The sequence below is a fragment of the Coregonus lavaretus genome (genome assembly GCF_964263955.1).
Source record: "Coregonus lavaretus genome assembly, chromosome: 25".
NCBI lineage: Eukaryota > Metazoa > Chordata > Actinopteri > Salmoniformes > Salmonidae > Coregonus > Coregonus lavaretus.
Genome location: NC_140012.1, coordinates 16,670,927 through 16,683,419, shown reverse-complemented (window position 1 = coordinate 16,683,419; position 12,493 = coordinate 16,670,927). Strand labels below are relative to the sequence as shown.

Below are 12,493 nucleotides of genomic sequence, written 5' to 3'. Positions count from 1 at the left end.
ATGAGTCCTGTATGACAACTCCAATATAATTTTTGTTTTGTTTTTTTAAGTTGCCGAAATGCACTTATGTCAGTGCATTTGTATCAACCTAACCATTACGAAACCTATATTCGATGAAATAACCCTCATGTAGCAAATTGGCAATTTAATGTTTTGTTGACCAAATTCGACACTCTCTCATTGCCTGTTTATTATGCTTGTTTTTAGTCACTCACCTACCTAGACTGATGATGTCATCTCCATACCATATCAGACCATTTTCTTTTAAAGACAGTTGTATTTAATGGATTACATCAATTGGAACTGAATAAAAGAATAAGAGTAGGCTACACCATCTACATTAGTTTTCCATCATACAACGTGTCAGGTAATTGGCACAGTAGATTTGTCGTGGTAAAAAAGGAAATACTTTGTTTCAGTTGTACGGAACGATTGTGAAATTGTTAAATCGCCCTTAGTCTGCTCATAAAGAAGGACTAAGTTGTTCCGATGATAATACCCACCAGGAAGCGAAACAGTCTTGAAAAATGTTGGCTGCAAGGGTTGGAACCGGTTCAGGGAACAGAACAGAAAACCGGAAAAAAATGAAATTATTTGAAGAACAGAACTGGAAACGAAGTGATCTATACTGTTCTGGGACAGAACCGCTATTTTAAAAGCATAGGAACCGGTTAATAACATTATTTCACGTTCCAGGCATTTTTTTCAATGCTAGTTAGGATATTATAGTTATCTCGTTTCACATTGGATTTATAGAAGTCGCTCTTCCTAGGTGTAATTCTGTGGGCCCAATTCAGATAATGCATGTCATAACAAGATGCCCAGCGCTTCAAGGCAAGCTTCCTCCATCCTCTATCGCTATCTCATCACCCGCAAAACGTATGTTGCATCTCGCTCCCTACACCGTGGCTGGCAGCACACTGTGTGTGTTTGTCTTTCATTATGATTGAACCATGCTGTTACGGCAAAACACAGTTTGTTCTTAACGACTTTCCTATACAGATGAAATCGCTGACCCGCTCCATAACAAGCTGCTCTATCCACACTGATTGGTGAAGTCATTTAATGCCGAGCTAAATGTAAAATATATATATATATTTCAGAGGTTTAAAAAGGAACAGAACTTCAGAACTTTATTTTGCTGGTCGTAACAGTGGAACGGAACCAAAAAAATAATGGTTTTGTTTAGAACTAAACGATTGGAAATAATTTATGTTCCCTGGTTGGCTGCAATCAAGACAAAAAGATAACCTCGACATCAGCGTTAGGGAGCGGTATATTGCTGGCTAATGTTGGTTGCAATTGAGATCAGCTGTGCGTGTGATTTTAGCATGTATTGATGGTTTATCGAGAGATCAGCTGGCGATAATCTGTTGGCTTTTGATGGTTGCAATTGGCTCATAACTACCAGACAAGAAAAGTCAAAATGTTCAAACTTGAAAAGCTCTACCTGTGGATGAATATAGTTATTACTTGACATGCATTCAACTTACATAGGCCCCTACAAACTATAAATACAGTGTGTTATGAGAAAGTAGCTCACAGTGAAGTGGGTCTTCTGTATGGAGCTTGTCAATACAAAACACATCTCATGCAGAGATGTAAGTTCATCAACAAGTCAATGCCTACACTGAACCCTCACATGAATGCAATTTCCTGAGATTAGTTTTTATCATTTTAATTTAACTTTAAGAATTTCCTTTTTTCAGCAAACTTTTCTTCAGACTTTACCATTGTGTATATTCAGAATAGAGTAGTGCTAAGGGGCACATTCAAGGTGAATGCCATCAGACGGGATAATAAATTCTCTAAGAATAAATGTTTCTCCCATTACCAGATCCTTCATGGCTCCATCGACGGGGACACCATGAACCACATCAAGACAGCATCCCTACCTGCTCATCTCTGCTCGGCCGTGGTGGGCATCTGTGCTCAGATTAGGCTATTTGTCTTGCTTACTCATAATCAATGGCAGAGTGTGGCTCAATGACAGCTCAAGCCAAGACAGGCTCTCTGAAATCAGCTTGAGCATCTTCCTCAAGACCACTCTGAACCAACCGACAGCACAGTAGAATACAGAGCCACAGTCACAGAGTGACTAAGAACCACTCATGGCATTCAGTAGACTTGGAGATGGATTTTCTCTGTCATTTCTGTCAAGTACATAAAGCATGTTATCAGATTCAAACAAAAGTGGAGTGCTCCTTGTGGGATCAAGTTAGGCTACAAGGAAATGACAAGGAGCTGGGAAGAAACTGATGTAAACAGGCTTTTTAAGTCTTACTTTCAACAGCAAGACAGTGACAGCATGTCCTGCCAAAACATTACCCATGTCCTCTGAGAACAGGATCTTTCAGTAAAGTTCCCGACAATGTTCTATAACTACTGAACCATTTAATATTGTGGCAAAAGCAATTTGGGGAAAAAACACACTGCTTATGGCTAAAGTCAACATTGACCAAAAGTGCAAACGGAAGTTGCTCTTAACTGTTTCAGTTCAGTTTAGACATTTGGGTATACATAGACTGGACATTAAAAAAAGCTTTCAATTCACCCTTCACAAATCCCTCTCCATTCTCCATGTTTTGTGCTGGCTCTGCTGAACTAACATGACATAAGATAACAGTACATTTCAGAGTGGTTATGAAACTGTGTCGCAACAACAGGAAAGGAACAGCTGACACCAATCATGGCTAATGCTACTCTATCCCCTCTGGCCTCGATGGATTCACTCCATTCCTTCATTAATGGCTTATTTCTCACAGGGAGTCAAAGTGGGGGATAACAGCCCAGCAGAGGACCATTTATTCACTTTCCTGGAAATGCATCTATAGGTCAGGCCAGGCGATCACTGTTTCCAGATCTGCTCCTAACTAAACTGGTGATGAATAACAGGGATGAGAACAGAAGGTCTTAACCATGAAGATCCCACAGTATATATACTACATGGCTTTCCTGTTGGGTTAATTCCACTCTTTCTTTAACTAGAGATCGGGTACAACAGAGGGTCAATACATAGGGGGGTCTTTCAAACAGAAAGTGCATTCCACAGAACAAGGGGTCATGTCTATTGTTAAGAAGTCATAAGCACAACAATTTTTGTCCTATGGGATGTGAGAGGGCTAAACTCCACATGCTTGAGTTTTCTTTAACATGGGAGATTAACATGATGTTTTCACAATGTCTTACCTTCCATCACATACACCAAGGAGCCCACATCCCCTTCTTTGATAATGCAACTGTCTTTGCCATATTCAACTGGGTACATTGAGTCAACGATCTCTTGGATCTGAGAAAGCTCAAGGTTCTTCATGAAGTCGTTGTCAAGAATGGCCTCCTTGATTATGTCCTTGGACCTGAGAATTGAATGAAAAGAGATGTGTAAGCAAAGTTTAACGTTCTGTTCCTGAAGCTAGAATAAAGTGGGGAAAACTTGTTCACATGAACAAGTCTCGTCAAAAGAATCTATAGAGTGGCTCAACGTCTGTTCTGTTTTGACAGACTGCTTTCAAATGTTGAAGCTTTTTCTATATTTCCATTTGAAAAAAGGCCCACAAACTTCCATCAATAAATAACGCTACGTGAGCATCCAGTCAACAGTTTGGAAATAAAAGGCACCTAAAGGCCAGATTGGAGAGAAGTGCTACACAACAAGTCATTTGAGTCAAAAATCACCATATTGTTTCTCCCCACCTTAGGGCCTGTGAATATAATCAGTTCTTATCTGTACAACAGCCCTCCTTTATAGGCTGGGAGGTTGGAGGGATGATAAGGCATTTCTACTACCCTGCATTTTACCTCAGAGGCCTTGTTATGACTACCCAGAAATGCCTCATCCAACAATTAGTACTCTGGCTTCACTACCATAATCATCGTATTATGCTGATAACAGAGAGAGTGGGCACTTTAAAAATCATATGGCCTTATTCTTTGGGATTGGAAATTATATTATGTTGTCTGATGTGAGAGGATGGTTCGCGATAGGGCATCTGTTCCAGCGAATCCTAGCTGAGCTGGTAGATTGGTGCTGCTGCCCTTCAGAGGTACAGAGAGCTGAGAGATGACACTCAGATACAAGGCATTAGCACTGTGCCACTAGCACCACTTGAACACTGGTATTGTGTGGTAATGTCCTCGGAGTCAAGATAAGCCCCCCTGTACTCAGTCTGTCCTAACAATAATGCAACAAGTTCATAGCCAGTTCTGAATTCCTATTTCACCTTTGATAGCTTTGTTTTTCTACGAAGCCCAGAAGAGAGAGACACACGGCACAGTGAGACACTGTCAGATAGGGCATTCAGGGCACTGAGAGTTTAAATTAGTTATTTTTAAATTACATTATCTGCTGTAGCCTACTGTATACATTCACATGCATAGATTTGAGCTAGAAGCAGAGGTGGGTGGTGGATACATCAACCAAAATCTGCCTAGCTCTGTACCTGTAACGCAGATTGGCATTTATTGCGATGACTCGTGTACTGGAGGCAGCTCTGCAGTGGTTACTAGCTGGCACAGCCACAAAGTCATAAAATCTGATGTTAAACCTAACCCTAAACTAATCCAAACCTTAACCACACTGCTAATCCTAATGCCTAACCCTAACTTTAAATTAAGACAAAAAACTCATTTTTTACAATATAGCCAATTTTGACTTTGGCCCATCTAGCGGAAACCGCTCAGTTCTGCCTCCAGGGCAAGACATGTGACAATAAACGTCAACCTGCCTCTAGAACACAGTAACCTTGGGAAAAGGAGTCCGGAGCTGTAGAGAAAGAGGAAGGCACATTATATTAGATCCCCATAGGGACCTGTCCTTAATAAACCTGCCCCTTCCCCCCAGCACTCCTGCCCTCCCTTCTGACAACAGCACAGTAATCAACTGTTTGTAGTGTCTGTCCACACTGGATGTGTTTGTGCAGAGATGTGAAGGAGTGCTAAATTAATTATGAAGCTCCCCTTATTACAAACCTATTCTCATTAAAGGCTGAATAGAGAGCCAGATGTGATTGTGATTCTGGGGCAGTGGGACGTGTGTGATTCTGTAAAAGCAATCTCACTTTGATGACCTGTTCATTGCCAGTTGTGTATTACAGTACTGCCTGGCAACATGTCTGCTTAACAGTGTGTCGCTTGGAGTCTACAGCTGTGTAACCGTCAGTCTTATCCAGAGGCTAAGCAGAAGTTAAGTGTTTCAGTAAAGCAACATGGAAGAGCAGACACAGATGGGCTCCTTGAGTAATGAGTAGATCTAAAATTAAATCAGATGGGGCATTGCAGACAATGACTAAATCAAATGATCAGCCTTTTTATGAATAAATAATCATCATAAACAGCTTTTCATCTCTTTTTCATGGGGACCCCCAACACTGTGTTCTGATAAATTGTTCTGTTCTATGCCCCATATCTCTGATATTATCTGTGTGATTTATGCTTTTATAATCATGATTTTACTGAAGGTCACATGTTGCATCAAACATGAAGTAAAAACATTCTGTACTAAAATAATAATGAAGGCTTATTTTCAGGTGACTAAATAGCAAAGATCTGCAGCTGAGGATTAAAATATGGTAATGTACCCAGTATGAAACATTTCAACACTCATCTGCTGTGATTCGATTTTGCTGGCACCCCAGTCGTGCCCATTACTGTGTAGCGAAATTCTGGTATAATCTTTTGATTTTTTCTTATTTTCTCACTTTTTCATTCAGCAGTGTTAGCTGTGAATGAGTGACTGGAATCACTCAATGTATAATTACCGATTAGTAATTCTTAAAATGTCATTCTTGAGAACAATATCCATAATTAAAATGTGCCAAAATCATTTTTGACACTGTAGCATTTAACAACGGACTATTTAATAAAATTGCTAAAACCATGATGATATTATAACAGAGAGAATAGACATTTATCATTTAGATTGCTTCCATTAATTAACTGCTTCCTTTACAATTGCATTGTAGAGACATTGTGAAAGAACATTGGACCTCCACATTTACAGTACAAAGCAAAATGACATGACATGCCAGATCCATGTTTGAAATGGCAAAGTCTTTCCAAACAGTCTCAGTGAAAGAACATTGGGAAAAGCGAAAGCCTAACTCTTAAAATGACTCTCCAATATACAGTGGCAATCCGGAATTATTGGATCCCTTGATAAAGATAACCCTTACAAAAAAGTATTTGTTGCGGCAAACTTCCCGCAAGTTTGTGGCAAATTCGATGAAAACTAAATACCAAATTTCAATCAAATGTATTTATAAAGCCCTTTTTACATCAGCATTCTGCTATACAGAAACCCATCCTAAAACCCCAAACAGCAAGCAATGCAGATGTGTGCCACAAAATGTTGCCAGAAGCAAAGCGGTGAATCTGCGGTAAACCTTTGGCAACAATAATATTTATTGCCACTAGTGGGAAACAGTTCGCCAGAGTTTATTTTCGAGCAAACAATTCTCTCAAGATTCTATTTGAATCTGTGGCAAACCTGTGGCAACAATATGTATTGCCACTAGTGGCAAACAGTTTACCAGAAGCCTTTTCTGGTTAACACATGAGTTCCAAGAACTGGAACTGTTGACAACCAGTCAGGGGGAGAAGAAAAATCACTTGAAAAATGGAAACATAGCTATGTATAGCTAGCTAGCTAACGTTCGCTATCATATTTATGCACAATTGATGTGATAGCTCCCCTTTATCAAGGGATCCAATAATTCCGGACCCCACTGTATATCCATCCTCAAATCATCAAGGAATGTCAACATTCTAAGTCTCTCTACTACAACTTTCTTTAATGAACAAATCAGAAGATAGTAAAGGGAAATGTTTCTTTAAGAAACCAAATAGACCCAGCAAATATCTGGAGTATACACCTTTCAACTACAATGACTCATCTCTTGAAGAGTCCAAAAAGTCAAATATTATTCTGAGAAAAAGCACAAATGGAGAGAGCAGAACGATTAGTTCCTTTGGAGGTATTGAACTCCAGGTGGTGTCAGAGGACCGACCCCCCTTGGTGGCCTGCCAGCCTGTCCTTTTGAAGAGGGTTTGGGGACAAGGGACAGAAATGCCACCGCTCATAAGGCTGCTTCAAATTAATCAGAGCCTTTTTTGGGGGGGGGGGGAGTAAGGTTCTGACAGATGGGTGTGTCTTGGTGCTGGCAAGGACACACCCAAGAAACACTCACATCAAACCACGCCTCAAAGCTAACTCACGTTTGGCTTCAGTCGTGGCCGCTAGCATTTCTTGAGGAGCGAGCCACAAAACAAGACCAAATCAGCGGGTGCAGTTCCCCTTTAATGCATACATGGCTGTCTCTGAAAAATGTTAACGTAAAACAATTCAAACATAATGATATTGAACTCAAAAGACGCCCAACGATTGAATAGAGCAGTAGCTTAGTTTCTGTCTGGATCAAGTGCCATTCTATGACTTTGGCTAATACACCTTCTTTTTTTGCCATGGTATCATTTTTGTATCGTTTTGGCATCTATTTGGTATTAAGTATCGTGATGCTATCAATTATCGTAATACTAAACCTGGTATCGGTATCGAAGTAAAAATTCTGGTATCGTGACAACACTAGTCTGGACAACCCCTCTCTTTCTCTCTGCCTTTCTCTTCTCTCTCTCTCCAGTTATTGATACCTCTCCCGGCTCTTACTGACACCTACCCAAGAGCCCACTCTCTTTCCATTTACTGTAACCAGCATCCGCAACCACTGAGCACCGACCGACATCGGACGTCAGACGTCCATAGATGTTGAAAGGTAGTTGAAATTTGGTCAGTCCACCCTGGCCTTGATTTCAACGTCCACAGACGTCATTTTTTGGGTTGGTCCAGACCGGCCTTAATTTCAACGTTTAGAGACGTAGATTATTTTTGGCTTTGATTTGGCCCAAACATAAACGTCCATAATTGGTAACCGGACCAAATCTGAACCAATCATAGACGTCTATGTTTCACAAGTTTGGACAGCACAGTACAGTGCAGTGAAGCACAGTAGAGTACAGTAGAGCAGTGTTTCCCAACCAGGGATACTAGGACCCCTGGGGGTACTTGCCCTATCCACAGGGGGTACTTGAGAAGACTCATGAGGCATAGGCCTACTGGTAAAATGCACATGAGGGGGTACTTCAGGGGTACTCCGGGCAGAGCAAAATGTACTTGGTAGTACATTAACCAAAAAAGGTTGGAAACCAATGCAGTAGAGTACAGTAGAGTCCAGTATAGTACAGTAGAGCACGCTAGAGTAGAGTACAGTATAATGTATTGTACTGTTCTGAACTGTACTCTTCTGTACTCTTCTGTACTGTTCTGAACTATACTGTGCTCTACTGTGATGTCCAAACTTGTGAAACATAGACATCTATGATTGGTTCAGATTTGGTCCGGACCGACCAAATGTGGTCTTGTTTGGGGGCGGAGATCATTAGAATAATAGCCAGTGTGTAGAATAATACCCATATGCAAAGGATAATATTGCATATTTCTACCTTTGTGTACCTATTCAGGATACATGCATTGTTGGGAAGGGCTCATAAGTAAGCGTTTCACTGTAAAATCTACAGCTGTTGTATTTGGCGCATGTGACAAATAAAATTAGATATTGATTTGATCACCAGGAAGAGAATGACATTCATATCTATAATTATGCATTTCTGAGTTGTACAGATCAGGGACCCATGATGCAATTCTGTTACCGTAATTTTGTTACCAGGTGTAAATCCACTTCACTTACTGTAGTTCAATAACCAAAATAGATATGTTTTTACTAAAGTTGTCATGTCACAGCTGACACCCCATTCTTCCTGCAGTGCAGACATCTATGAATCTTAATTTGGAGCAGATATTTAACAGTTTTGGAAAACGTGGTCGCATAAAAAACTGAGTGAGATTTTACCTTAATTCTGCTACCAAACTTTTCATCTGCACATTTCTTCCAGTACATTTTTTTGGGTGAAATGTTATGTGTAAATTGTTAAAAGTAGTCCTTGTGCATAGATTTGTATGGTTTGTTAAACTTTGAAATCAATGTTTTTTGTTTGGTATACATTTTAAAGTGAAAAGTCTCAGCGTAATTCCATTATCGTGGAATTGCCCAGCAGTAGCTTGTTCTAATGACAAGTATTGGGGTTGAGGGAAATTTTACCACCACAACCAACCAACCAGATACATGGATGAAGTCTATAATTAGATGTACTGAAAAAACGATTTATCTTTGAGACAAGCAGGACTTTTGTAACTGGCTTATAAAAGACAAACAAGGAAGTATCATATGGATAGTTACTGCTCCAAGAATGGCATTTTGAAGCCAAAACAGAAGCCTGAGAAAAGTTGTGATTATTTACAGCCTACTCTGTTTCAGAAATATAGTTTCCAAGGCATGCATGAGTTGTAAATTAAATAATGTCACATCAGTGCACATATGGGGTATTTGTGTGTGCAGTTCCTAACAATTATTATAGTATTGCTGCTGTGATCAAACACTGGATAAAAGTGGCGACGGAAGAAGTATGAGACTAGATGCACTAGTGAGATAATGCTTTCAGAGGCCAAACATGAGGCAGGCAACCCCCCCTCCCTCCCCTACCACACACACACAATATTGGCGAGAGGGAGAGAACCTACTGGTTTTGCTGTAACAAACAGTCTATCTTGACAGTGGATTACATAGGTTTTAGATTGTATCAAAGGGCAAAGCCAGCTAGGAGAGAAAGAATGACTGACTCCACATAACAAATCTTCTCCTTTGTCTTTCTCCTTTGACTGAACTTTGACAAAAAAAAAAGTACTGTAATAGAAAGTTCTGATCTGTACTCTGAAGGCATTAACATATACAAATTCCTAACCTAATGTTTCCTAATGTTTTCGTTTCATGCAGATAATGTATCTCTTACATGGAAATTGTTATTTGTCCAAAATTCATTGCAATTGGATGTTCTGGTGCCGCTCGGGCAATTTAAAGTGTTGATTGAGGACCTAGTAGCTGAGAAATGTAACTATTTTTCTTAAATGTTGTGTTGTGCTGTATTTTTTATTTATTTTACATTTTATTGATTGCTGTTTGGTTTCACATTGTATTTGATTGTTGTATTACAGTGATCAGGGCACCTTTGAGAATGAGACCCTGTTCTCAATGGGTTTTACCTGAATAAATGTATATATACACAGTACCAGTCAAATGTTTGGACACACCTACTCATTCCAGGGTTTTTCTTTATTTTTACTAGTTTCTACATTATAGAATAATAGTGAAGACATCAAAACTATGAAATAACACATATGGAATCATGTAGTAACCAAAAAACAGTTAAACAAATTCTTCAAAGTAGCCACCCGTTGCCTTGATGAACGCTTTGCACACTCAGGCATTCTCTCAACCAGCTTCATGAGGTAGTCACCTGGAATGCATTTCAATTAATAGGTGTGCCTTCTTAAAAGTTAATTTGTGGAATTTCCACCAACGGGTGGCTACTTTGAAGAATCTCAAATATAAAATATATTTTGATTTGTTTAACACTTTTTTGGTTACTACATGATTCCATATGTGTTATTTCATAGTTTTGATGTCTTCACTATTATCCTACAATGTAGAAAATAGTACAAATAAAGAAAAACCCTGGAATGAGTAGGTGTGTCCAAACTTTTGACTGGTACTCTCCAAAAGACAGAGACACATTTTTTGTTGTTTTGTACTCTGTACTCTAGCTCTTGAAATGATACAATGACTATTAGGTTCAAGTGCAGACTGTCAGTTTTAATTTGACCTTGTTTTTATCCATATCGGGTTAACCGTTTAGAAATTACAACACTTTTGGTACAAAGTCCCCCCATTTTAGGGAACCAAAGGTATTTGGACAAAATGCACTTTAGTATTTGGTCCCATATTCCTAGCACGCAATGACTACATCAAGTTTGTGACTCCACAAACTTGTTGGATGCATTTGCAGTTTGTTTTAGTTGTTTCAGATTATTTTGTTCCCAATAAAAATGATTCATAAATAATGTATTTAATGTATTGTCTCATTTTGGAGTCACTTTTATTGTAAATAAGAATAGTTTATGTTTCTAAACACTTAATGTGGGTTTGAGCAACAAGTAAATTAGAAATGTCAGGCATATGCTGTCAGAGGCTGACTGTTACTGTAACATTTTGAGTGGATGTGCATGATGGGGGTTTACTGACTGCATAACAGTGTCAAACTCAAATAAAACAAACGTTTGTATACTCAGCCAGGTGTATGCACAAACCATACTGTCACTGCACAACTAGCATCCATTACGCAAAGATATAGTGGCTGCCTGATATCATGTTGCCATAACACACACGCACACACACAAGAAAACGTACCTCATTGCAAATGCAAACACAGGCAAATCTAAAGCCATCATGTTGCCATTCAATTAGCCTACTAGACATCAATGTTGTTGTCATGGTATTCACTTTTGGTACCAGTTGACTCATACTCTAATAGGGACATGGGGATATAAAAAAGATGCCCAGCAGTCAGCACACAGGTAAGAGACAATGAACAAAGATGGACATATTACACCTACTGTGGGCTCTTGGGGTAGAATGGAAGAGTGACATGACTGAGTTCATGAATGTCAAAGGTGGTGGGCTCTCCTGATATCGCCTGTCTCTTGGTCCTGTGCTGCTCCTGTAGTTTGCTTGCCTTGTGGACTTGTTGCGTCGCCGGTTTGATAACGGATCGGTATTTATCCAGTTCATTCTGAAGCTTTTGAATCAATTCGTCCTTTTGATCTAATTCCAGCTCCAGTTCGTCAATAAGCGCGTCTCGTTGTCGCAACTCCTCAATCTTCTCCTGTAGTGCGTATTGGAGATCGCGTAGAGTCCCCATAGTTTCCAGAGAAGTCAGGATCACAAGAGCGCAGCAAACTTTGCAAATGATATGAATGATGCACAGATATGGAAGGAAACCTCCCCGTTCAGTGCCACTACACAAATTGAACACTTGCTCCAGATTTCGGCCAGAACAATTATTGCGCTTGATTTGAAGCTCTGAGGTGAGTTTCAAATTTAAGGTTGGTCAAATGTGACGAGCAATACGCTTCATTTTATTGCTCACATACGTCAGTTCCCAGAGTGAGCGTCAACGCTCGCAGGAAGCCGAAGCACAATCATCCATCCCACGAGTGTAATAACCCAGTATGCACGCACCGACGCAGATGTCTTTTGAACGTTTTTTTTGTGCTGTCCAGACCGGATTTCTTTTTTTCAATATTTTTTTGGTGTGGTCCAGACCGGTCTTGAGTTCAACGTCCACCACCTCTATAATTGGTTCAGATTGTTTCTTGTCCGACCAGCCTTGGATTTAGCCCAAACACAGACTTCTATGATTGGTTCAGATTTTAATCAATCATAGACATCTATGTTTCACAAGTTTGGACAGCACAGTACATTTTAGAACAGCAGAGTCCAGTACATTACAGTACAGTAAAGCTAAGTAGAGTACAGTACAGTAGAGTATA

General features: G+C 39.7%; 1 protein-coding gene across 2 annotated transcripts in view; it reads right to left on the bottom strand.

Moving 5' to 3' along the window:
• Positions 1-12,022, bottom strand: part of LOC311101147 (cGMP-dependent protein kinase 1-like) — a 155,469-nt gene extending 143,447 nt beyond the window's left edge. For both annotated transcript variants that reach the window (XM_084142218.1, XM_084142219.1), the window contains exons 1-2: positions 11,558-12,022; positions 3,190-3,356 (exon numbers count right to left, since the gene is read on the bottom strand). In XM_084142218.1, the coding sequence (XP_083998344.1) occupies positions 3,190-3,356; positions 11,558-11,862 (472 nt within the window). In that variant the 5' untranslated portion in view covers positions 11,863-12,022. The remainder of the gene's footprint in view (positions 1-3,189; positions 3,357-11,557) is intronic.
• Between the last annotated feature and the right edge of the window lie 471 nt (positions 12,023-12,493).